Source organism: Schistosoma mansoni, chromosome 2 (genome assembly GCF_000237925.1).
Source record: "Schistosoma mansoni strain Puerto Rico chromosome 2, complete genome".
In the NCBI taxonomy this organism is placed as follows: Eukaryota; Metazoa; Platyhelminthes; class Trematoda; order Strigeidida; family Schistosomatidae; genus Schistosoma; species Schistosoma mansoni.
The window spans coordinates 16,515,782-16,543,722 of record NC_031496.1 but is presented as its reverse complement, the minus strand read 5'-3'; the positions used below and the strand labels follow the sequence as shown (position 1 = coordinate 16,543,722).

The 27,941-nt window shown below is 35.9% G+C and overlaps 1 protein-coding gene across 1 annotated transcript; it reads right to left on the bottom strand.

Annotated features, from left to right (window-relative positions):
• Window positions 1-12,138: 12,138 nt before the first annotated feature.
• Smp_082660 (transcription intermediary factor 1-related) lies at window positions 12,139-22,869 on the bottom strand. Its single transcript, XM_018795871.1, has 7 exons — window positions 22,657-22,869; window positions 22,412-22,622; window positions 18,366-18,784; window positions 17,503-17,901; window positions 16,289-16,633; window positions 13,337-13,648; window positions 12,139-12,625 (listed from the first exon to the last, which is right to left on the bottom strand). The coding sequence occupies exons 1-7, from the start codon at window positions 22,849-22,851 to the stop codon at window positions 12,389-12,391; spliced, it is 2,118 nt and encodes a 705-aa protein (XP_018650140.1). The 5' UTR covers window positions 22,852-22,869; the 3' UTR covers window positions 12,139-12,388.
• Window positions 22,870-27,941: the final 5,072 nt, after the last annotated feature.

The window sequence follows — 27,941 nt, the reverse complement described above, 5'->3', positions numbered from 1 at the left end:
AATTTAAATTCTAATGACAGTTTCGCTTTCTGCATGATTCAACCTTATATTCAATAAATTAATTAACGTTTACAGGATAAAGGGAACTTTTAAATCTGACTAAAACTGTTCACTCAGGTGATCCCTTTTAGATGTGTGCAAAAAATGGTAACATTTGACTATCTCTTCATTCATGTTATAGAATACAACTGAATTAAGAATTTCAAATGGAAAAGACTTATCGGTCTTCCTACTTTAAATGTCTCCCCTTTAAATCATGCTTACAAATACTGAGTCATCCATTAGTCACCAAGTAGGAACGTTTGGCATCTCTGACTCCCATCGTTTACCGTTTGTCTGCATTAATTGATTTCTGAAAACGTTGTATCCAACATCATTTTCCTATTCAACTTTTGATATACTGGCTATTCTTAACATGTTAAGTCAAGAGAAAATATATGAAGTTAAACGTCCATTACATTGAAATCATTATCGTCCGACTATACTGAATCTAAGTGGGTAGCAAAACATACAAGTTTCAGAAACTTATCTTTTACTGTAATATCTAAGTCATATTGTTAAAATTAATTGGTAGATTAAATAGTAACAGATCATTCCTTAACTGATGAATTGGTTGCTTTCTAATCTGGACTCCAAATTACTTCCAGATGTGTTCTAAATGATTTTATTCGATGCTTTGTTTTTGAATTAATTAAAATAAACCCTTAAAGCATTCTTTCCACCGCAAATTTAGGTTGGCTAGAAAGTATAAAAACAGTCGCTTTTTACTGAATAGCAATTTTTTTATAAATAGGAACTAGTTATCTTTTGTTATGTCCCTAGGCAATATGTAGACACTATGTATCAGTAGAAGGATGGGATAGTTTTTATTCAATATGCTTAGTATCTCAGTTGTGATCCGCTCACTCGTTTCTCATAATGCTTTGAAATAAAACATTCAAGTTTCTCTTTCATTTGAATTTTTACAGATCCGAAATATTAAAACTCCCAAATTTACTTGAACTGAAAATTCTAAAATATTTTCGATATTATATGTCGTTCGGATTGAATACCAATTTATCACATTTTGAAAAAATAAAAGACAATAAATGCCAACTGCTTTTAGTACATTTTGTCAAGGTTGTCTGATGTATATTTTTAGCAATTCTGTTCAGTAGTAGAGACCTGAATTACTTTTATCCCATAGTTGACCATTTTACTATTTGTCACTGTTTGTCTTAAATATATTGTAATCGTTAATATTTTTTTACCAACTTGGTTGATGAAGAACAATATATTGATCACTGAGAAATTATCAATGCCATGCTTGTCTAGTCCTTTAGCGGTAATCGAATTCTGTCTATCAAGTTATAAAGAGTGAATAGTTTAAGTGACCCGATATCACATGCACTATGTTGCGATGATAAATAGTTGGAGATAGTCGACATGAAACCAAGTGAATTAAGTTTCGTGTTAGTTAGTACTTTTTAGTAAAGTGTGCCAGCGATCTTGAGAGAACTTATGCTTCTTTTGGCATCGGAGCTCGTTCCATTCACCTTAACAATGTAAGATATTACTATTGAGCAATTTGGGATTTTCTGTAGACTATTTCCGTTCACCTAACTTGGTTTATAAGGATTTTTTAGTTCGCATATATTTTATCATAAGAAACCGAAACCACCAAATATCAAGTTATGCTGGTTAGTTGTTTTGGGCTAAACAGGGCGTTTTATTGTTTAAGTTTTAAAATAGTCTTAGTCAGACCATCATTGAGAACTTTGGTAAACTGGACGACCATGTTGTCTTTGAATGGGACTTCTCAGCAGTGTGCATTAATAAACTTAGATCCAAGAACCTAACCCAGGACCTTCGGATTCGCATGAGAACTCCTAAACTCTTGAATATTTAGCCGGCATCCAATAGAGTAAATGTCAATCTTCGAAACTGAAGGTTCTGGGTTCACTTATCATATGCCGTATCATGAATGCCTATTGCTGAGGAGTCTCGAACTAGGACAACAAGATTATCTGGTTCTTCCTGGTTCTCAGTGGTAGTATGGCTAAATCCACTTATACTGACACAGACAGATACGTGCCCGCACTAGAACATGATCTGAATCTAAGCATTTGCTCCAGAACGAGCAACCGTCTCCTGTTGAGCCCCTCCATCGGTAGATGATAGTGATGTAATCTAGTTGGGTCCAATGTTGGGAGGGATTCGGGTGTCGACATGTCAAAAGATGTTTTTACTTGTGCCTAAAGAATTGCCTCAAGTTACTTTGTGATACACTGATTTTTGAAAAATTGTAGTTTCATGACTAGATTATTAGATGGATCTAGAACTTTATACCTGAAATTTTAATTGGGGAAGCTAATAAGATACTGATTAACTATAGTTTGGTTGATAAATCGGGATTGGCTGATATTTTGTAGTTGATCAGAAAAATATGCTGTTCGCTTTTAAATTGTAAATAAGGAAGGATGTACATTTTTTTAAAGGAGTTTACATCACGGAATAACTGTAGCCACACAACCGTTTAAAACTAGAAAGATATGGACATGAGTCGTTCTAGCATAGGACTTCGGCAATGTGCACCCTCAGCTCTTCCACAATTCGAATCCAGAATCTTCACACATCGTATTTTCATCAAAATACCAAGTTTTCGTCCAATGGTTCATATTTCCAAACTCATTTAACATGTACTATTTCTTCGAAATCATTTATCACTATTTATGATACCTATCTGACATCCAATATGGTTTTCTTGTAATGGTGAAGGCTTCTTACTATAAATTCATGAATTTTCTACATGTTAGGTACTAGTAAGAAAACGAGACGCTTTCGGAGACTCTTTAGTTTAATTTCCCGGCAAACTTTAACTAGATAATCACTTAATACCAGGTATCAATGAAGAGTTATTTCGTCTTAGTACGGGACATTCTAGCAGTATTGTAAACTAAGTGACGTTGGAGATTGGAATCAACTCAGGCGTCTAAGAATGACGCCGTCATAGAGACGCCCTGATATCTTGTGTTCGATTACTGCTGAGTAGTCTCATACTATGAAGGAATAATCCTGTGATTTTTAATAGTCACTATGAGTGTTTCTCATAGTTTAATGATTATGAGATCATTAAAGAAGCATAAATTTGGAATGGAAATAAATCCATTAAATGTAAAATCCAAATTCGTTTTATTTTAAAAAAGATTATGACATTTAAAACTTGTAGGCATAATTTTAATACAATGAAAATGTCATCAATTTGAATAGTTACTAAATTTTTAGAAAACATTTCCACAGTGATCTTTCAAAGTTGTTTAGTAAAACTAATAATAATAATACCATTATTATTATTATTATATGTATATATTCTGCTAAAAAACAAACACAAATCAAATTATAAAATTCCTTGTAGTTTCAATCGTTAATTTCTACCATATTTTTTTGGACTAAACCCATGGCTGTAGGTTTGTCATTTTTGTTTTACTTATCATTATACTCATATGATTGACGTTTAAATACTACAGTGTTCAACAGTTAATGGACAGAAAATTTTGCAGCATATACATTTGAATGTTTTATATTTTAAAGTAAATAGATATAGAGAAATGATTTTGTGAACCGATTGAAATAAAAAAAAATCGGTTAAAATCTCTGGCGCGAGACCGGTAAGTCCTGGGTTCGAATCTTGAGAAGCAGGATCGTGGATGCGCACTGCTGGGGAGTCCCATAATAGGACGAAACGGCCGTCCAGTGCTTCCAGGTTTTCCATGGTGATCTAGCTTCGATTGACTCATGATCTCAACTCTATAAAAAATTTGTCAAGAATTTTCCATACATAATAACTTCATTTGTAAAATAATTAAAGCCTCAGAGTATTGAACAGTTTATAGTCTTTCAGTAGTACAAAGATAGTTCATATATTATTCATAAACTTTTTATTTAAATAAAACTATAAATACTTATCATTTTCCTTACTCCTGAGTTTACTAACTATTCTTAGCATTCTATACCAAAATACAATTTTATGTCTCTGGCTAACGTCATAAACTATTGGTTAGTCAAAGACAAGCCTTATCTTAAGACTTTCACTTAAGCAATAACTCAGAGTTCATAATTGTACATTTTTCTAAATGTTTTTTTAAACGGTTTCACTTGACTTTCCAACCGTATGGTTTAGAGAAATCATTGAATTCAAAGGTCAGGATATTCTGTCTTCCACATTTCTAGGCAAATTATCATTACCCATGTAATTTTGTGTAGCGAAAATACTGATTAAATAATCTAATATCTTTCATTTTAGTAATAGCTGTCAAACGCAAACATTATTTTGAATAAAATTTTACTGTATAATGGTTTGTATTTACTAAAAAATGAGAAGGATATTTACGAAATTTCAGAAACTTTAAAAAGCATACACCAATAACTACATCAATATGAAGACATCACCTTAATTTTCGAAATATTTCACTTGTTTATAGCTCAAGGGAAAAATTACTACTTAATCAGGAAACTCAGTGGCAACTGAATATCCAATAGTAACAATTAAGGCACTGGAATAAAGTGAGAGAAAGGAATTGAGGATAACTATAGTGGATAAACCTCAGACAAGGTACATAACAGTCAATAAGAATTATTACCTAATTACATGATTATTGAATATAACGAAAATCACTCCTTGATCAATACACTAAATTCACATAGTTGTGAAAATCCATTCAAGATAGTAACTAGATTGAGCTATGGAAGATGTTACCATCTCACTTAAATCTTAGAAGTGGGAAATCAGAATAAGAAGGGAAGTTCACGTTTTCTTCTGACTCAGTATTACATCACATAACATTAGTTTTATTTCCAGTGTGATCAAAATGTTTTGTATCAATTAAGCGTGAATTTAGTTCAGTATAACATGTGTGAGCATTCGTTCATTGTGAAAATTATATCCTTTGTATTATTCTATGTGAACTCCGTAATTGTTTCACAGTAACGCGGTGGATCTTTTCACTTATATAATGTTTATCAACTAATCATTACTTGTCGGTAAAACCAGTAAATAAGTAAGTATATTTATTTAAACGAAGTCAGGTTTTAGGAAGAGTTAATAAACCTTTGTCGTACTAACCATTTTGTCACTACTTCGTGTCGTGAGAATTACAGTGGTTCCTGTTTCCAAGTAAAGTATTAGAACTGAGGACATAATAGAAAGCAATAAACTGTTGAAACAAAAGTAATTTAACATTACGACGGTTCAAACACATTTTATTTTTATCACACTACTACTAAGTAGTCTTAATAGTAAATCAGAAAATAATGAAATAGCCGCCCTTCAATATAGATTTCATAAATTTCGATTAAGTGGAGCCTAACAAGTGTAAAGTTTCAGATAGTTTAGACATAAAAGAACTCAACCAAATTCATTGATAGTAAGCAAAATATGAAACTTGTTTACAAATACAAATCTTTCAGAATTGACAAGTTGAAATGCTATGCAGCTTAGCGATAACTTTGTCATATAAAATCTTATTTTCAGAATCGTTCAGAGATTAGTGTTTGAAATTTCACAATGTCTACTCACTTTCATTGAATTCGAGTACTGATATTTGAAATAAACGGATATATTAGACTTGGTATTTTCCATAACATTTAAGAGACCCAGTATTGATGATGATCTTAGTCATTGTATCACCTCAGCTAAGGAAATCATTGAGAATAAGTAGAATTCAACAAATAACTCGTTTTAATTTGGATCGTTTGATACGGATCCATTGTAATTCCTTAAGCGCCTTAAAAAATGGATTTCAAATAGGATTATATGTGTTATTGTTGAGTTCATGGTGTGTATCAAATTTTTATCATCTAGAAACCTCAAAACGTCTTTTTAATAAGGTAATCAAGATATTCTAAAGCAAGCATTACTATAATAGTAAGGGGGGGGCAAAGTTTTTGGTTAGGGGAAGGTTTCTGAAGTGCAGAACTCTGTAGTTAAGCCGTTAATGTTGTATAGTCTCTTCAGATAACACAATTATTACGCAATCACGAAGAAAAGTTATGTTGAGAAGACGAGAAATCCGAGCATTTTGAAGTGCTGTAGTCACAAAGAAAGACTACGAAATCTGCATCAGTAAACAATACATCTAAAAGAACATTATTTCATCGGAAATGTCTTCATTCAAATAAATTGCGATAAATAAGATCTGTAGTCTTAATCGCCAAATTATATATATATATATATATATATACATGTATCGAGAGTATGGAGTCAAAAAAGAAATGTTGTGTTTCTCTTACTATCCACCACTTATCGAAATGAAAATTCCAACTCGGTTTTCTGATGAACGAAGGTTATCTTGGTATTGTTTTCTCTCAGTTGGAGGGCTATCTTGGTATTGTTTTCTCTCAGTTGGAGGGCTTAATCCTATTCTCATTTCCTTTCAGCATATGCTTTAGAGAGCGGCACTTTACTGCAATTCGTACACAATTGACTAACAGCTAGTCACGTTGAAGTGTGATTTACACGATTGTTCATAGTTATATGGTTTTTGTTTGTTATGATTGTTTCTTCATCTGACTTGTTCACGAATATATCGAAAACTAGAGAAAATGTTTTCCCTCAATATATTTCTCGTGATCCTATTGCTGATAATATGCTGTTTGCATCTAACATCAAGTATCATACGATGATCCTAGATTCACAGGTATCTCTAAAGAGAGGTACAAGCGCACCAACCACAACTGAATTCTCCTCTATAGCGAAAGGTATATTCATGGATTGGATTTTTATCTGTCACATGAAACACGAAACACGCCAAGAACACAATTAAGCCAGCAATTAAATGAATGGAATTGAATGTTATCAATTGTTCTTAATGCATACAAACAATAAAGATGTAGTTAATAAAACTTCGAAGATGTGTTTAGCAATACACAAAATGAAGATAATACGCTATCACAAAACATAATAACAACACTTCCAAGGCTGGGATTAAGACTTCAGTCAGTCTGTCTACCATAGACAACGTAGTATCGGGCACATATGTGCAGCAGTCAACGTTTCGACAATATATTAACACAGTGAGATAATCTCATGAAGAAAAATACTAAAGTATTAGAAGTAGTAAGTGCATTAGAAATGGTAAACAAAGACTAGGCGCAAAAAATTATATATATAGGAATACTTCAGGACTGAAGGGACGACAAAGAGTGAATACACCTGGACCACAACTAAATTCTTCAACTATCGTTTACGATAAATGAGTGAGCCCCAATCAGGTAGTCTGCGCCTATAACACTCTACTCCAGTTGTCAATGATTTCATGAATTAGTGCCAAATCTTGGTTTAACCCCCGCTAGCTTTCTTCCTGCCTAGTCCTATGAGACTGACACTACTAACCTACGAATATCCACTCTTTTCAAATGTCACGCCCTACCTGCAAACTATTATTAGGAATATAGCCCGAGCGGTAATAAGATCCGTGGCCTAAGAGAAATAAGATCAGTGTTAAAACATCTGTTCCCGAATAAGTGGGTCTTTTACCGAACCCCTCCAATGATGAGTGGTGATGATAAGGTCCATTTGAGTCCATCATTGAGTTGATTCTGGAAATTGCCTTATGCTTAAAGGTGGTGCTTGGTAGAAGTAAATGGCTGTTTGAGAATAGCTGGAGCAGATGATTGCCGTTATCTGCTCGCTGATATGGGATATCGTAAGACCCAGTATAAACCTCTTTCAATTAGGTTTAGATTTCTTACTTGGGTATGTAAACCACTTGCTACGATTACTAATTCTGAGCGTTTAGCTTCTTGAAGTAATTCAGAAAGCTTTCTGTAAACCTCACCTTGTTCTTCATTCGAACTTCCATCGGTGGAAGCATAAGTAGAGACGACGAAAAAACAACACTGTGCCTCTCTCCTTCTGAGTCCTTACTGTTATGTTATTATGTCCCGTTAATTATCACGTGATAAGATTGCCAATAGAACACCCAGTTATATAACCTTCGCACCGTGCCAAACCAATGACGCGTTAACCAGTGAGAGCAGCCTAGAGTCAACTCTGAGTCCTCATTAAGACTTCTCGCCTATCCCTACCCGTCCGAGTTCAGAACACAATCTTAGCTTCCACTGTATGAATCATGTATTTCAGACATACGCAGTTTGTATACAAGCAAGTCAGACCGCATCATAACATAAAATAGGAAATAACAGTTGTACAAGATCAAGACAAAAGTGGCTGTATGAGAGAATTGGGAATAACTTAAGAATAGTAAATCGCATAATAGTAGTCAATAGGTCAGACGGAAGCTTATAATAAAGGGAATATGAATAAACGTATAATATAGTTACTTAATAGTTACCCAATAGGGATATATGTATTAATAGTCCATAAATAATTCCTACCAGCTACTATTCATTGTTCGAATATAACGTCTTCTCCTTTAGTAGAGAACACAAGTCACTGGATTCCATAATACAGACTACGAGAGTCTGTTCTGCTCTTGAACCTAGTGCTATACCTACACCATTGAGGCCATAAGAAGTAGCAGTCAAGTTGCCGGATAAACGAAGGGCAAATCGCGCCGGTTCTCTCTATTGATTAGTTGGGGTCAAGTAAATGACCGGATCATGAGTCCGGGTTTCAAAGACGCAACAAGAGATTGTAGATTCCTAATAAATAAAGTCGGTTGTCCGATTTAAATGCAAGCAGAGAATCTTCAGGGACAAACATATTTTTATCCAATATATCACACTTATTTCTTGTATAGGGTCTCAGAGACACAGTACTTAGTAGCAGCTTAGTCTTTCTGTGTATCAACTGAACTCACGTTTGGCTCAATAGGAGTGGACTGTTACGATGGAATGATTAAACCGTACATGAGATCTTAAAACAGATGATCATTGTTTTGCATCGAAAGACAGCTTTATGAAAGTAGCAACCTATTAGGAATCAGCTACGCAACTTACCATTGTCAATGATAAAAAAAACTATCTAAACTACACTAAACAGAGATAGGTGGCATAATTATAACAACACAATCATACTTTCTGCACTTCCAAGTCAATTAGACATTTTATCGTTCAGTTAGTCGGTATCCAATTCAGATTGATAAATATATCTCATATCAATAGACTAGTTTGAATGTCATATACAATGAATCCTTAAAAAAGGAAGAGTTAACCTAACCAGACAATCTGTACATTTTGCATGCATCTTTTTCAAGTTGCATAAATACCCAGAAATACATAATTAAAACTGACATTCCCAATTAACGTTTGATTAATGTCAAAGCTAAATAACTAGTATCATTAGTAAGATCAGAGAATTTATTTATTTAAACATATAAACATTGGCACAAGGGGGCACCAAATAGATATGCAACACGTAAATCATACGATTTGTGTGAGAGCTGGGACACTGCTCCGGTACCCAGACCGAAGCACGTAGTTTTCTTAGGGGGCCACACCCGGAGCCTTTGACCTAAAGGTCTGATCTACAAGGTGGAACATCGTAAGGAGATGCAGTCCCATGGTAGCCGGTGACCAACAATTGGTTTATACGCTATTTCTTCCCTTAGAATACTGGGGCCCATGTGCACCATTACTGTGTAATTAGGTTTTTTCAACTCCCCTATGCCGGAAATTCGCCTTTCGTCCTCTCAATTCCGTAAGCAACACCCCTGGTGCGAGAATGCAGTGGTTAGGACTTCCCTGGCAGTGGCTGTATATGCGTGGTCGTGTGAGAGCTGACTCTCCCCATTCTCGGCCGTACCAGGGCATTCGGGGCCATAACTTTATAGCTATCAACTAATATGATAGTGATTTAAATCACATTTTCCTTATTTTTATAAGTATTGCTCAGCTGGTATACATATGATTTCAAGTCTAAAACTCATTGGTAATTCATACACAAATAGTGTCGATCAAATCCGGGCACATCAAATTGTGTTTGTAAGGTAAGCCTACTTTATCGAATGACTTGATGTAGTGAACAACACAGTTGTGCAAATATTCATATTAAAATAAACTATTGAAAATCGGTTGGCCTTAAGTGACCCCAGCTGAATGATGCTCATGAATGAAATATAGGTTCCTTATTCTTTGAAAAGCGTGGAAGTATATTGCAAAAGTCAACAAGAAAATCTTCACTTGAGAATTCCCTGATAAAAATTATTTGATTATTTATAAATATTTAGTCTAAAAGCAATGTGATATACATATTCACCTAACTGAACGGAAACAAATTCTTAACAGAAATCTTCGAAATCCATATGAGATCAATATATATCAGTACTGTATTAATTTCAAAGCAGAATAAGTGCGTCTTTTCATCAGTCGTTGTAAAACTATTAGGCATCGGTGTTATTGGCGATGCCTGAACTACATCAAAAATCGACTGAAGTTTCAAATAGCGAGCGATGGGTCCCAACTCACTGATTCAGTCTGGTTTGCACTTAGTTTTGATAATTACATAATCACTACCAAAATATTGTAGTTAACTTGGTTTCGCATTAGTTAATTTTCAGTCCTGAAGACAGTAAATTTTTTCGATAATTTGCACGAATGTTTGGCTTAAAACTAAGTATACACTTCCATCACATTAAATGGCACTGTCTCATTTAACAACCAAATGATTATTATTAATTGGTGATTGACTCAACTGAAGAAAACACGTCTACCTCGGAGTAAGAATAATAAACATAGTTAATAATTACTATTTATCCATTTGTGAAATCTGATTTTGGTCTCTTAGTCTATAACCATTTTCCCATAATGGTAATTACGAATTACTTAACAAACGACAATACAGAGTGGTCTTTCAGTAATTCACTTGTCTATTAAAATTTATAAGAGTGAAAACAGTTAAGCCAGTTAAACACTGAGAAATTATTTAACGTCCTTTCTAGGTGATTTGAATATTTAGATTGATGGAAAACCAATGCATTCAACGTAAAGTGCTTAAACAGGGACACTAAATATGAAGTGAATAGACTGGTTGTTCAAATCGAGTTCATTTCAGTAATCTGGTTGATTGTTGAATTATGTGTAGGACCTCTAGGTGGTTGATGAGTCGAAATCATTTGGTTTGTTATTGAGGAATGAATAAAAATCAGCAAAACAGTCCAATATCGAACCCAACGTACAAGCAAAATATGAAGGTATATTTATGACAGCACGTTATGTCATGCGAAATCTTCTTACACTAAACCGACCAGTTAAACAAAGTTAGACACCATTACTGTTAAAATAATGATATTTTCCCAATTGGCTTAGGTCGCGAATTCCCATTATTATTACACGCAATGGTGTCTTTCGAAAGAGCTTGATATATTCTAGAAGTAATGTAAATTAGTCAAAACCTTAAACAAGAATTTCAGCTTTTCAGCAAAAATTACTGAAAATTAGTTTCATATCAACAGGTTACTACTTCTGTATCAGCAATTTTAGGTTATATATAACCCTATATATTCAATAATTTTTTTAAAAAAACAATAAGGTAAAAATAACGATGATATGGATATTTATCAAACACCTGACAATACAATTACAAATTCGGTCATGATTATAATTACTGCACTAAATAAACTAGTATGACGGACCACTAGTTGACACAAATCACATCTCAGAATGTATCATTTTTAACTGGATTAACTTAAAAGCAATTATGGTGCTAACGGATGAGGTATCTTGTTAGTGATGTTAATAACTAGACAAGTAACCGATAGCGATTCACTTTAAACTACTGAAATTTATAATCAACCCAACACTGGTGTGGTCTATCTTGATACGATTACTTCGTATAAAAAGTACGAGTCCATAAATATTGTAATCTGTTTATTACTATCAATGCACTCTTATTTTATTACTTTGGGTCACCGCTAATGTTTAAAACAGATAAACCGTTAAAGGCTTATTTGTATTTGTCTTAATTATAGCTTTACACAAACTCTGACTTGATAACATTATGAGAAGTCCTCAACTAAGATATTTATATGCAAAATAGATTATGGATACGTTAGAGTAGAAGAGGGACAGGTGACGATTTACACCTTTGGTTATGTACCCTCCTTAAAAACTACCATTGAAAATAGAACATTCAACGAAACAACAGATACATAAATGCATAAATGCTTTCATACATTTTGGAAAATGAGATAAAGCGTTGTTGTCAAGTAACAAAAAGATTATGTAACACAAAAATACAATATCAAGTATAGTGTACAAAACAAGAATAGCTTACAGATAACTTACTTAACAAAGTAAGGAATATGTAAAAACAATTATACTTGTACATATACAGAAATGGGATAATACAATATGAAATATATTTAGTGTACATACGCTAGGGAGTGTATACTGAACTGCTTGCTAGCTCAGTTAACCGGGTTATACAAGTGCTGATGCTTTTTCTGGACTATTATTCACCAACTTCGTTTTTCAAAGGAACGGGAGATGTATTCAATACATACGGCTCTGGTATACAATTATCTACGACAGATGGATTATTACTAAGTGGTTCATTGATCAAGTCATTAGCTATTGTTTTGCCCGATAAAATATTTTCACAGTCTGGTCGATGTTCACGAACAAGTGAGTTTAGATGAGATCGAAGCCGTTGTGCTGCTTGTAGACATCCCTTAGTGGAGCCACAAATCTAAAATAAACAAACGTATATTCAACTGAATGGATGAAAAAATAAAATCAAACCTATTTTTGGAGTGATCTAAATAAAAATAGTGATCGACAGCATAAATGAATATAATTTACTCATTTTAGCTAATATTCTTCAACTTTGTGACACTTGTCTCAAGAAGATGATTGAACAATCTCCAAGAATTTGTCACACTCGATACAAAACTCTTGGATTTACAAGGTTTAGTTCCATATATTATACAAGCTTAACTGGGCCTCATTTACGAATGAGACCCCAAAGTTAGTCAGGCAGAGTTGAAGTATATTCTCATATGAATGGTGTATTGGGTTTGATTTATGGCACCTACGTATAAGTTTCTTCCCTTCCCATGTACTCATTTACTTTTTTATTAATCAACGATCAGGGTTAGGAAATGACGGGAAGGGGATTGTCTATCTCAAAAACTGTTACTTGAACAGCCTTAGCATTAGTTACCTTGTGCACATATACTAGTACTTAAATTCAATAATAATAGGTCATGTGATGACTTCAAATTACGAACAAGCATTTTAATAACCTTGAAATTTCTTGGAGATTTAAACAATTTTGAAAAACCTGCAACAATTTGTAATGCTGAGGAAATTCTTCAGAAGCTCTTGTATATTAAAAATTAGCATTAGTTCTGTTAAACTATTACTGATGTTTTTATTCTTATTTTATAATGGTACTTACATTAGTTTCTTTAGCAGCATCTGACCAAAACTTATCTACCTCTATGAGCCAATCACTGAGGCAAGTGAAACGACATTGATTACTGTCAAAATAAGGATTGGAATATGTGTCTGAACGGCCATTTGGAGTGGAAGCTGCTTCTTCTAAGTATAACCGAAGTTCTGCAAGACGATGATAAAGATGACCTGCAGGACAATGGGGCATAGATTGACTGGTAGATAGAAGGGGAACCGAACATGCTGGACAAACCGATGCAGTAAAATGAACAGCTTCTTCGTGAACTAGCAAACCCATTAAAATTCGACACCCTGCCTATAAAGTGAAACGATAATTCACAAAAACACTAATCTGACTAAACATTGATTAATCAATATCAACAACCAAAGTGATTTTCAAATGAGAAACATGAACAGTTAAGAAATAAAGTACTACAATTAAAAACAATATACAATTGCATTGATTTACAAAGAGTTGGAGTGGTATTCAACTGATTCTAATTGCCGACTCAAATTGTTGAGTGTATAGACATCTTATCACTAGCTTTTAATCAATTAATAATAGACTCTGTAAACATCTTGGAAAGGATTTATCTAATAGCTTGTTTGACAAGCTACTATTAAATATGAAGCCAAGGTAGACAAGAAACACATCCATCAAACGTAAGATAATAACTTCATACAGATCCATCAGCCTTCATATGTAATGCTTATTTATTTATTTAAACACATAAATATTGGTATAAAGGGGCACTAGATATATATGCGCCACACAAAACAATGAGAATGGGAAGAGAAAAGGGATAAGATGCATACATATAAAAATAAGAGTAACGATGGGAGAAACTGAAATGTACAACCAGAAGAATCCTTCCAGTTAAGGAAGTTACGACCATTCTTTATGAAGAAAGTGAAAGAAGGTTACAACAGGATCGCCACTGGCTTCTACTCTGAGCCATGTCTGACAACGTCTCTAGCCACTGTGTTGCATCATCTCTAGGACCTCAACCAGGGAGTCGTGAAGGACCAACAGAAGCCAGCCCTTTGCAGCTTTCTTTCATACCACGACACCATGTCATACACTGACCACCTTTTCGCTTTTTCCAACTAGTCCCAGAGTCGGCAAATAATGCACGATGTGAAATTCTCTGGGAAGACATTCGTAGAATATGTCCAAGCCTCCGAAGTCGGTTTTCAAGATGGTGACACTAGTTGAATTGTCGTCGCTGTGCCCAAACACACGATGCTGAACCTCTGCATTACTAACATGGTGTTGCCACTGGATGTCAGCAATCCTTCGGAGACAACGATGATTGAACACAGAGAGTCGTCTAACATCCTCAATTCGGAGAGACCAGGTTTCACAAGCATAGAGCAAAACTGCTCTCACTGGCGTGTTGTAGATCCGACCTTTTACAGACAGACTAACATCACGAAGATGCTAAAGGTGGCCCAGTTTGGCATAAGCCGCTCTGGCTTTCACTATACGTGTATCGATCTCATCACTCACACCACCACCAGCACTTATGCAGCTACCTAGATACACGAACTTCCCAACTACTTCAATCTGCTCACCATCTAGGGTGAGTACAGGATGAGAATCCTGCCAGTCTTGTAGGAGTACTTTGCATTTCGAGGGTGCAAAGCACATGCCATACCTGCGGACACTGATTGCCAACTGATTACGTGCGGATTGCATGGCTTGGGCATTATCACACAATAAGACAATATCATCCGCATACTCAAGGTCGAGAAGTCTTTCTCCAGGCAACAGATCCACACCGCCATTACTTACATCCATCAGAGCTGTTTCCAGAATGTCATCGATGGCAAAGTTGAAGAGGAATGGTGAGATTGGGCAACCCTGCCTAACCCCACTGCTTGAATGGAACAATGGTGAGAGGTGGTTGTATGCCCTCACTCTGTCTGAGGTAATGTTAGTAACTGGTAAACGAAACGGTTCAGGTTAAATTTATGATATGAACTTGCCTATGAAACATGGTCCTTAAAAAAGCTGATATTACCAGTACTTAAACACAGATGACTTCGGAGCAATTCTCGTGTATGTTGGGACCACTGAGTTAGCAATACTGAAGCTAGATTCACGGTACTAGGTAAAAATAACGAATGGGTTGATGAGATTGTGAACTGTCATCGACTGCGATGGTTGGAACATACAACGTATGCCCAACTATCTTTTATAATGACTTTCGATATTTACTAGTATAGGAATAGGTTGAAATGACCATATCAAGATGTCATATTATTCCATGAAGTCACTGAATGTTAGACTGACCAAAATATGTAGTTGGGGTCTGTGAGGTTATCGTCACTGGTGGTTTGGAACGCTCGGTGAAATGGTTTAGAATCGGTCATAGTGGTGCAGACGTACTCAGTCTTTATTTTCCTTTTAAGCCTTGAGTTTGGAATTACTCTGCGCATTTTATTTCACAAATTTATTCCTTCTCGAATCACATTGCATACATTTAATCTTTTCTACCACTGACACTGCCAATACTAATACTAATCCGGTGTTCATATTGATAATTTTATCTCGCTGTGCTGATACGTTGTAGAAACTTGAACTGAAGCAGTTCCTGCGTTACTTATGGTTGACTGACTGACAAACATATATGTTATGTTTACTACTACAAACGATGTCTCGTCACTAATGAAAATATTCATTATTGGTGAGAAAAAACTAAGTTATGACAGTGTTCTGCCTTAATCGCTTATTATGTGTAACTATTAAATTCTAATTAGAGCATATACTATGTGCAAGTTACATATCACAAATAAAATTTAAAAGGAATGAAAGGAAGTTGAGCATATATATGAAATATTGCTAATATAATTGTGCTCTCGCGAAGTATTCGTTGATTATAAAGAACGAATATCTTTTTCTTCAATTTTATGGAACGTAAAAACAAAGTTCTTCCGCAAATCTCTGACTTACTAGGTAATCACTGCGAGAAAACCTTCCATTTACTGACTCCTCAACATGAACAGCAGATTCAACCTCATCGTCGGCACATAGACCACAAACCCAACTAGGTGTTAATGATATACTATTTATCCGAGGTAAATGACAATCCAAGTGATATGCCCGACTACAACGCCCACAGTGTGCGAGTAGTCCAACTCCAAAACAGATAGCACATCCTACTGTAGAAGAATTAGATTCACCATTAGCCTCTCCACATGTCCATCTATCACCATCCAACTCTGCTAGGGAATCCAGAAAATCATTTGTATCAGCAGAAAATTGATTACTTGCGAAGTCATTATTTTTCAGTAATCCCTGAAAAAAAAATTGCTTGGGAATAAATTCATCTGAGTTAAATGTAAAATATAAAAATAAAAACTGTATAAACACGTCTGTAAACGTATCTCACAGCTGACTAGTTAGGCAAACTATGATAGCTATAAGGACGTTAAAAAACCAGAAATCTAATGCAGCCTAGTAACATTCGTCGCAACTGATATAGTCAGCTTTAATTTACGAGTAATATCGGCCTAGTGTTTTGTTTTCAGTATGTACTATTCTTATCACTATAAAGTAAAAGATCATTTACCTTAGAATATGGAAAGTTTGATTTCATCATTCATTCTACTAATACGTTACAATCACACTGAACACTAATTCACTAGTTAAATATTAACGTAAACTGGGTGCATAGGAAGAAAAATATAATGCCTTCCCGTATTAACTTTTATCAGATATTTACGTGTAACCTGACCGCTTCATAATTTTTAATCAAAAAAGTGTCGAGCCAACTATATGAAAATAAGCCATTGATATATCTCCTACGAACTAATAACCATTACCGAATTCTACACATTACAAAAAGATTTCGCTTTATCTTATACAGAAGCCAGGGCAAAAATTCACAAAGAGTTAGACGTTTTTTTAAAGATTATTAAGTCCCCAGTTCGCTTAGAAACAGCTTAATAAACGAAGAGCATTAAATTCTGTCCGGAGATTTACCGACGGCATTGATTAAGCACAATACTTCTATAAATTAACAAGTATTTAAACTATCGAAAATGTTAATTTAATGTTTATACACTTTAGGGGAAACAAATATATTTGTCTAAAAATTCAAAGACACTAATCTAAGCAGTAATTATTTAATGATAAACAAAAATTCAAATTCTCCTGTAACTTACATTTTCTGTCTTTACAGCTACCTGACTGCCAAATGTTTGATTATTGTCCTTAAGAGAAAATGTATTTTTAGCTTGTTTGGGTAACCACGCTATTGTTCCAGAATATCGACATAGTTCCTCAGCATCCCAGGTGCCAAGAAACAATGCTCGTGTATTGACCATGGTATGCCAGCCAACAACATTTTCAGACCATAAACTGGACTCCTTAATTCGATCTTTTAGTTTTTGATCTAATGAATCGATCGCGGACGGTGAATCACTCAAAATTTGTTCAGATAGTACTTGAAGCAAATCAAGTCGAAGTTTGACAGTTTCATACAATTGCACTAAGCTAGCAGGATCATTGTCTACATTATGAATGAGATGATTTGAAAATGCCGACGCAAAATTTATTTGTTCCTTTATAGTGAAAGAAATTATAGTTTAACTTTCGTTGTGACAAAAAAAATAATCACATGCATTTTCATACTTAACATTTTATATGATATATAGATCTGACTAAAAAAGTCTACACAGAAACATTTATGAAAACCAAAATAGAACTTCATAATGTTCCTGATTTTTTTACAAAATCTCTGAAACTACTATTTATAAAGCTTATAGATCTTTAATCACTAATAACTTTTGTCATTCAACAGTCACCTTAACTGGGTTTTTTAAGTGGATTGAAACAATGAACTTTCCACGAATCCGTCACTATCTACATGTGAGTAGGTAATTAGGTGACCACGCGAGATAAACATGTCTCATTTTGGAGGGGTGTATCATGAATGAAATAAGAAACTCACTTTCGTAGACTACATAACTAATGTCACAGGTAAACAAAACGGTTAAACTATAGTAAGCTAGTTAGCTACACATACCTGGAGCTTACGTATCAAATTCTCCGTCTCCTGTAGCCGGCCAATATATGCATCGGCCTTTTTGTCAAGTTCATTCAAGAGGCATTCAGAACGATTTTGAATGCAATCAATGAGGGAAGACGTCCGTAACTTGATATCTTGACGGGCTTTTTCCACACTGAATATAAAGCTGTCCTCTATGCAAGTACGAGCGCTGGTAGCACAAAGTAAGGCAGAAGATAGTTTTTGTCCTGATTCCTTGAGGTTTCGAATGCCCTCTTCTAAAGGGGCCTTTAGTTGAATGGCTTTTTCTCCAACCCATCTATGGCTTCCATGATCTCTATGAACTGATAGCTGACAGTCACGACAAGTTAATACTCCACAAGCCTCACAGAAGCATTCTAGTGCTTCGTTCGGATGTGCTTCACATCGGAGTGAGCCTTAAAATAGAGGAAAATCTTCAAATAATCAAGTATTTTAATTCATTTTAATAACATATGCCTTTAAAACAACTACATAGATTAAATAGGAAATTATGGAGAAATAAACAAACATTAACCAGGCTATGATAAATTGCAGTTACACTATGAGTGTAGAATTCTGACTGTTAATCAGTGTTTAAAAAATAGCTGGAATGAGATATGTCCCTTTCCTGAGTTTACCACTTCAAGTCTCAGGAATCACAGGAAAGTCACCAAAGGCATCACAGTTGAATCCTCTACCACTGAATTTCCCACAATTGGTTGCGTTTACAACCCTCACTTACATGAACTACATGAAAAAACCTAGATGCAAACCACGTCATGGATGATGTTAAGTGTGAATGTAAAACTAGATAAAACTATCAACTGTCTTCTTTCGTGCTGGAAAAAGGCTATGATCCATTTCGAATCGTACATGATTGAGCAATGAGGTGAAGTCAAATATACCATTTATGAAAGAGAAACATTCCTACACTTCAAAAATTTCAATCCCGAATATTTAGTTAACGTTGCTACCGATCTAGTTTACCTACCAATATTATGATACGTAACAAACATGGTTTGCCTGCAAATACAGAACAAACTACAGGTCTTGGAAGCGGATGCTATCAAGGCGTGTGTAAATGCCCATAGTCTAAGAAATAAATTCTATGAACTAGGAGCATTAGTGGACAAATTAAAGCCAATCATCTTCGCTGTGACCGAAACTTGGTTAGTCCATGGCTTCGACGTTACTTCAGAATTATCCGAATACCACTACCCAGGAAGTGATAGAAATAGATGCAGGAAGGGGGGTGGCGTCCTTATATACATAGCTAATAATATAAGCATTCAATCCTTTGCTTATGAATCCCATGATAGTCAGCTAAGAACTCACTATCGAATGTTGGACGTTTATACTGGGTGTCATCTATCGTAGCCCAATCTGTTTAGCTAATGACTCTATTTTAGAGTACTTCGGCTACGGAGTGAAAACAACAGATTTCTGATATTAGGAGACTTCAATGCACCTGATATTAGTTGGATTGAGATAGCTACTTTAGAATCTGTAAGCTCCTTTGATAGTATGTTTATGAGAGGGGTAATGGAGCATGCTTTAATACAGGATGTATTTGAACCCACACATTTTAATTCAAAACAGGGATCTTTGTTAGACTTGGTAATCACTCATGTGACTGAGGATATCGCCAATCTAAATATTCTCCCACCGTTAACAGATAGCGATCACACTGTTTTGTCATTTATGTTTACAGTTTGTGAAATAATATACGATCAGATTAAACTTCACCCAAATGTGTGGAGAGCAAAAATATAGGCCGTCCATGAGTACACTGCAACAACAGATCGGTCAGTAAATAGTAGCTCGTCAGCTGAAGAAGCATGGCCCATACATAAAAGTATGCTTAGCCTGGCTACATCCCCATTCATATCATATTATGTAGACCAAATAACTGTCCATCATAGATGAATGAACAAGTCAAGAAACTTCTTAAACGTAGGAAAAAACATTGGGATATATTCATCTCTACTGTCTTAGAACAGCACAGGTCCAGTTATTGTAAGACTAGGGATGATTGTAAAGTGTTGATAAGTAAGAATAGATAGTCATATAAAAAATGGTTGGTTAAGGATTGTGGAAATGGTTCGAAAAGGTTATTCTTGTATTTGAAGAGGCGATGAGTGATGGAATCCCACCACTTTTGGTACAAGAAAATCTGCTGATTTTGGGAAGAGATGATGAAGAAAAAGATGAAGATTTATCAGAATACTTCGGTAAAGTGTTTTCTACCGGCAATGAGAAGCGATCAAAAATTAATCGTAATTAGGGCGGCTAGTCGATGGATCCTGTAGTTAATGAGAAAGAAACTGTATTAAGATTATTTCAACATCACAAACCAAATAAGTCTAGTGGTCCTGACGATATTCGACACAGGATTATGAAAGATATGTCAGATGTAACAGTTGAGCCTATGGTCATGTTGTTTGATATGTCGTTGCAGCAGTCCAAACTGCCAAGAGACTGGAAAGACATAATAATCAGTCCGGTGAATAAGGCAGGAAGCAGAGACTTAGTTAGTAACTATCAACCCATTGGTCTAACTAATGCAGTTGCCAAACTAATGGAAAGGATTATTCGGATGGTTAGTTTAAAGTATTTGGAACAACACAGTTTTAAGAAACGCCTATCATGTTTGACAAACCTGCTCATTGAAAGAGAAGATTGGGCCGCAGCAAAAGATCGGAGTATTCTTGTCGATGTAACTTTCACAGACCTAAGTAAAGCCTTTGACAAGGTCTCTCACCTGGGTCTTAAGTTAAAACTGGAAGTTTTTGAAATCTATTATGAAATCATAGATTGGACAATTGACGTTTTTAATGATAGGAGACAGCAGGTAAGGGGGAATGGAGCCGTCTCAGCGTGCGAATCTGCAAAACGTTGAGTTTACTAAGGCGCAATCCTTGGTCCTTTTCTTTTTTTACTTTATGTAGATGGATCGCCAACTGTAAAGAAGTCATCCGTTCTACTCTTTGCCGATGACATAAAGATTTAGAGACTCATACATGGTATGCTAAGTAGAATAATACTACAGGATGGCCTAAATTCACTGGTTGCATGGATAGGCAGGTGGTCATTAGAAGCGAATTCTAACAAGAGTGTGGTGATGCCACTAAATAACTGATGACCCATATCACTACATAATACATGGAGTCGTGTCACCCAAAGTAGTGGACTAAGAAGATTTAGGAGTCAAAATAATCAGAAACCTAAAAACTGTAAGGCTGCTACTGCTAGAAGCTTTAAGGTCTAATGGGCTATTGGCAAGTCTTTTCAGTACTTGGACGAAGAAATGCTTAGGGTATTACACCCGACTTTTTTGGGGTCGCATTTAATATATGGGACTCAAGCAGCGAGTCTTTGTTTCAAGTATAAGGCGGATATGTAAGAACATATCCAACAACGAGGGACCAAATGTTAAAATGTCTCTGGCCTATCCTGTGAAGAAAGAATGAGACACCTTAACTTATTTCCGTTATCTTAACGCAGATTACGGGGTGATCTGACATTCACATATCGTATACCGAATAATGACCTTGGTTTTAATATCTTATCTATTCCTTTAATTTAGGACTGATAATCTGAGAGAGAATTTTAAGAAATTTCAAAAGCCGAGATCAAATCTTTTACGTCTGGAGTTCCGTCCCTCGCACCGCGCAGTGAATAACTGGAATTCTCTACCAGAATATGTGATATCAGCACATTCTGTTGATACATTCAAAACGAGGCTGGACCTACAGTGTTAGGAATTGCAAAGATTAATATGGGTCGATAGAACTCCTAGTCTTGCTACTGAAGAATGAAGGTGGACATACTGAATTCTTGGTACAATTCAATGAGCTGACAATGTATTTATTATCCTTAGACTTTGTCGAAACGTGGGGTGATACATGAAAAACAACTTGCTAGTAATAACATAGCCATGAAAATTTAAAACTTAAGCTGACAAACATAATTACCAGCATCTTGAACATTTTTGTTAAACAATAGAACAGAGTTTAGAAACACTATATATATTTACGACCAACCTAGATGTTCGCTTTTCGAAAGCAATGTGATGTTATGGTTACGTAATGGAGGCATTCTATTATGACCCTTTAGGCATTCACCGCACAACCATATGTCGCAATCTTCGCAATGTCCGGTTGATTTTGTCTGTTCGCCATTGTCATGGCACCAATTGCATGTGGGTGACTTATTGGTGTTTTCTGAATTACAGATGTTAGGATTACTGATAATCTGGTAGAAATATATTAAGGATAAACAAATTCACTTTCTGGCTTAATTCATTGCATAAAACGCAACAGTATACATCATCCTTACGCATATATTCGGCACACGTTACACATGCTACATGCAGACAAGCAGGTAATATACCAAACACTTCACGACCTGAGCACACTGAACAAACAAGAGGATTTTCCGGAGAATGCTCCAAATTTAGCTTGAAGCCGTTACCACAGTCCATCTGCGAACGAGAATGTAGCCTTGAGATAGCTGAAAGCGATAACTTGAATCCGTTGTTGATGATATAAAACAAAGTTAGTCAAAGTAGGCTTTGTCATGAGCAACATCACAAAGAAGCTAACCAATCTCTTTTCGACTTTTATTTTAAATTATTAGAAGTACAGTGCTGTCTATCGAACTTATGGTTTTTTTTTGCAGAACGGTGACATCTTGAAGAGGTGTAAATATTTTCGCAAAACAATATGTTTTGTGTTCGGAGCTAGTGTTATCCAGCTCCATCACTTCCCTTTCCATTTCATTCATATTTATACTATTAGCGCCACAAAACTCTAACTTATTAGTTTGATAGTTATTAGGAATCCTATATATAAAGCTGATTCCTAGTATATGGGTAGGCAATGGCAAAGAACTCAAAAGAATAGACATTTTTAGGGCCTTTTGTCGTCCGTTCTTGTCTAGTTAGCTATGATGCAAATAACTAGTTGAAAAAAAGCAGTCAATCTTCCTGACTATTGCTCAGCAGGCTACATGTTAGACTTTCATTTCATCTTCTTGATAGCCAACCTAAAATTTCGATGCTTTTCTACTTCTCAAGATTTAGAAATAGAGGTAAACTGCCACGGGGATGTTCGTCGTGCTGAGGAATATTTGGGAATAAATAACTACTATCAGCGGCAGTTAATATGCAAGTTCTTAGGGGTGAAAAAGTAGCATATTTGTAAGTTGTAATCTTCAAACTTTGCAGTTATGAGTTCGTAACCATAGTTCGAAAACAGCGATCACTTTACGTTATACACACAGAGATTATTGTTGAATTAATGTGGCAGAGGATTTTCAGTTACTGGACATATTGAGTGTTTTGTTACTGTTTGTTTCATTTTATGATGATAAAAGTGACCAAAGCTCTTCTTCTGACTTCAAAGTTGAATAAATTTAGCCCATACTGCTGTGTCTCGGTTCAATTCTATTGTCTTATTATTAATCTTAATCACGATTAAATTTTGACAGATAGCCTACATCATAAAATACAAACAGTGTGTTTCACGTTATCAATGTCTCAGATACCAACAAAGCGGGTCTTCAGTATAGCCAAAACTATTTAAAACTGGTAAAAAATAGACATATCACTGTGCCGTTTTTCAGTCATTAGTTTGAACCCATAAGAAACTAGCACATCACACGTTTTCACATAAGTTTTTTTCATGTAAACTTTTACACTACTCTCCTCATTACATGCTAAATTACATATTTATTTTTTCAAATCATCGTTATTACAGATATTGACATACTTCTAGGTTGTAAGCAGCCGATGACAACCCAACGAAATGGAGTGAATTCACATCATTCTGCACCAACATTCATCTTTCTTGGTTTACATAATGTCGTTTTTATCACCATATAAGCCACGATCCAACATCTTAATTTTGTAGTTTTTTCGACAGATTTTATATTGTCCAATAAAACCCACTCCTATAAGGTACGCGTACCATAAATTTTGAATTTACTTTGTGGCTCTATTAAGGGTGGATTTTGTAAATAATTGGAGCATTATATTTCTGAAGTTCTTTTCAATAAAATCATAGACAGTTTTTTTAGCAGCAGATAAATCCCCAAAATAAGTATTTCTGTGAGTCCTCGACATTGATGCTGACCTCATTGGCAATACTGGGCACACCCAGATGAAGGCTCCCGGTCACGCAGCCGTACCAGATCACGAGTAAGTAAGCTGTACTACTAATCCCTTCCAACTGTTAGCCAGCTCAAATCAAAACTTTTCAACTTATCTATAGCTTCCCAAATATATCTTCAAACCGCTTCATTTCTCACTTCTAATCTGATGAGTTAGATACTTCGATTATAAAGCTGTTACGCGTAAAGGCGTTGTCAAAATCTGAATACCTGTGTTGTCTTTACTGATGAGACTGATGTGATCCGGTACACCAAACAGTTTGTTCCTCGTTGGAAAATTGTATATCACCTTTTTAATTCTTATTTTTACAGATCGTGATGTTGTTTTCATATTTTCGGATATTCTTTCTCGCCTATTGGTATAGTTTATCTTCATCATGACGGAACATACACCTAAGAGACTTAAGATCAAGACTCGCCTCCCACTCTTAAACTCATGCCATTCTGGCTAGACAATATGAAAGTTTGGTTCTGTCATGCAGAGGCTGATTTCCACAAGCATGGCGTGACAGACCCATGCGCACAATTGCTCACAAAAAGCGAAAGCACTATCGAGCGATTTTAACGAGTACGTCGCATCTAGCATGCCCACTATTAATTTCTCGGAACCTCACGACACTTCAAAGAGGGTTATCCAAAGATTTAGTGACCTTGTAACAGCTCAGGTTGGTTGGTTAAGAGTTGACCTCAAACAACCAAGCATATGCTAAAACAGTATTGTTCAAGTATTCATTCACTTCCTTACTTTTGGTAAGCGTTATATTCCCTATTATCTTATATTGAATGTTGAGAGCCTTTATTTGTCTGAACAGATAATCCCACGCTCCACGGTGACTGCGCGAAGATCGAAATAAAGACCTATTCACTACTTCCCTGGTTTCTTCTATCAATAGCACGAGGGTTACCTTAAGGCACGAAAGTGGTGAGCCCTTTTTGAACACAAATTTAACCTCATTTCTGTCATTAATTTTTTTTTACTTAATCGTAAAAGTAGACCTGATTATCCGTAAACTAAGTTGAGTATATAGCTAGTTTATTCCGTATTATCTTAAGTTATTCGTGTTATAGTAACCATTTTTCGTGCTAACTTTACTGCTATATTTGTCACATACCTCATGTCAGACTCAATAGAAACCCATAATCTGGAGGATTTGTCACCAGTGGAGATAGACACTGTTATGACTACGAAATCCCGACATCCAGAATTTGATCGTAGTGATCCTGAGTTGTGGTTTGCTCAACTAGAGCATTATTTCACGAGACACAATATCAAATCTGAAGGGATTCGCTATAGAGACTTGTGTTCTATTCTTCCTCCTTCAGTCGCCAAAGAAGTCCGTGACTTGATTTTAGATCCACCATCTCCACAACCATACACCATCTTAAGACGAGAGATAATGAACCGTTTATCATTATCAGATAGCCAAAGAATCCAAAGACTTTTTCAAGGTGAAACACTAGGTGATCGGTCGCCGTCATAGTTTTTGCGTCACCTCCAAGTGTTAATGGGTGATAACACAGTGGGTGAAGCAGTCCTAAAACAAGGATGGATACAAGCTCTCCCATGCTACGTCCAACACTGTTTGGATGCACAAGATCCTGAAACCTCATTATCTCATTTAGCGCGTATAGCCGATAGAATAATGGGGAGAGGTCCTCCAACTGAACCAGGCACAATAAATCACACACAAAAAGTAGAATCAGCAAAAGACCCCGTCATAGAAGGACTCATTGCGAGTGTTAAGAGTCTCACTGAGGCTGTCACCAGAATGCAAATGGGTCATAGAAACAGGAGCAGGTCACCACAACGACCACGATCCAAGTCACAAAACAGGTCACAAATGTCCAGACAACCTGGGCAGTTTTGTTGGTACCACTGGAAGTTTGGTGTCAACTCAACCAAGTGCATGCAACCATGCGCCTGGCCTAAGCATAATTCTAAAGATAGCGGGAAACGAGTAACCCCTCCCCAGGTCGCGACGACTGAGGAGGGGCGCCTAAACAGTCTCTTGTTTTATGTTAGAGACAGAAACTCTGGCTTGAATTTCTTGGTGGATACTGGCGCTGCTCTTAGCATCATCCCTCAAAATAAAGCTGAGATTAGTCGAGAAACATCATCAATTACACTTCAAGCTGCAAATAAAACTAAAATTGCGACATTTGGGCAGAAGAACTTAACCCTAGATTTGGGGTTCAGGAGGCAATTCCATTGGGTTTTCACGGTATTCGACTTAGATCTGGCAATACTGGGGATGGACTTTCTAGAGAGATACGAATTTCTAGTTGATACCAAGAAACGGCGATTAACACTAAAAGAAACTTCGTATTACACAAAAGGCAAAGAAAGTCACATCAGCTCTCTTAACTTGATTCAAACTCCTCCAGTAGCAACAGCGAAATTCCAAGATATACTCGCGGAATTTCCAAACTTAACTAAACCAAACCCACAGCCTTTTAAAGACAAACTAAAAGTAAGTCACACTATCAAAACCGAAGGTGCACCGGTTTTTGCAAAACCCAGGAGACTAGCACCAGATAAGCTCAAAATCGCTAGGGCCGAGTTTGATTATATGCTACAACTGGGTATTATCCGTCCCTCTGATAGTCAATGGGCATCTCCTTTGCATATGGTCCCAAAGAAGAATGAAGGTGACTGGCGACCGTGCGGGGATTACAGAGCCCTCAACCGTCAAACCGTACCAGATAGGTACCCAATACCGCATATCCAAGATTTCACAAACGGTTTACAGGGTATGAACATATTCACTAAAATTGACTTAGTCAGGGCATATCACAATATCCCAGTGGCTGATGAAGATATCCCCAAGACAGCTATTACAACACCCTTTGGCTTATTCGAGTTTGTACGCATGCCATTCGGCCTGAGAAATGCGGCACAGACATTTCAAAGATTCATAGACAATCTACTTCGAGATATGCCATTTGCGCAGGGGTATATAGACGACTTGTTAATTGCCAGCCCCGATTTGCAATCACACGAACAGCATGTAAAAACAGTGTTAAAAAGACTGGATGAACATGGAATAAACATACATCAAAGTAAGTGTGTTTTCGGTGTTCAAACTTTAGAATTTCTCGGTCACACAATAAGCCCAGAAGGGATTAAACCTATCAAAAAAGAAGTAGACACCATTAAACAATACCCCATACCTAGTTCTCAAACACAACTGAGAAGTTTTCCAGGTCTAATTAACTTTTATCGCAGATTCATATCAGGTTGTGCACAATTAATGCAACCTTTGACAGATTCACTAAAAGGAAAACCAAAAGAATTCAAACTGTCTTCTGACGCTGTCGAAGCTATTAAACAGCTTAAAGATAAATTAGCTCAAGCAACTACGTTGATGTATCCGAATTCTCTTTGCCCACTTGCTTTGATGG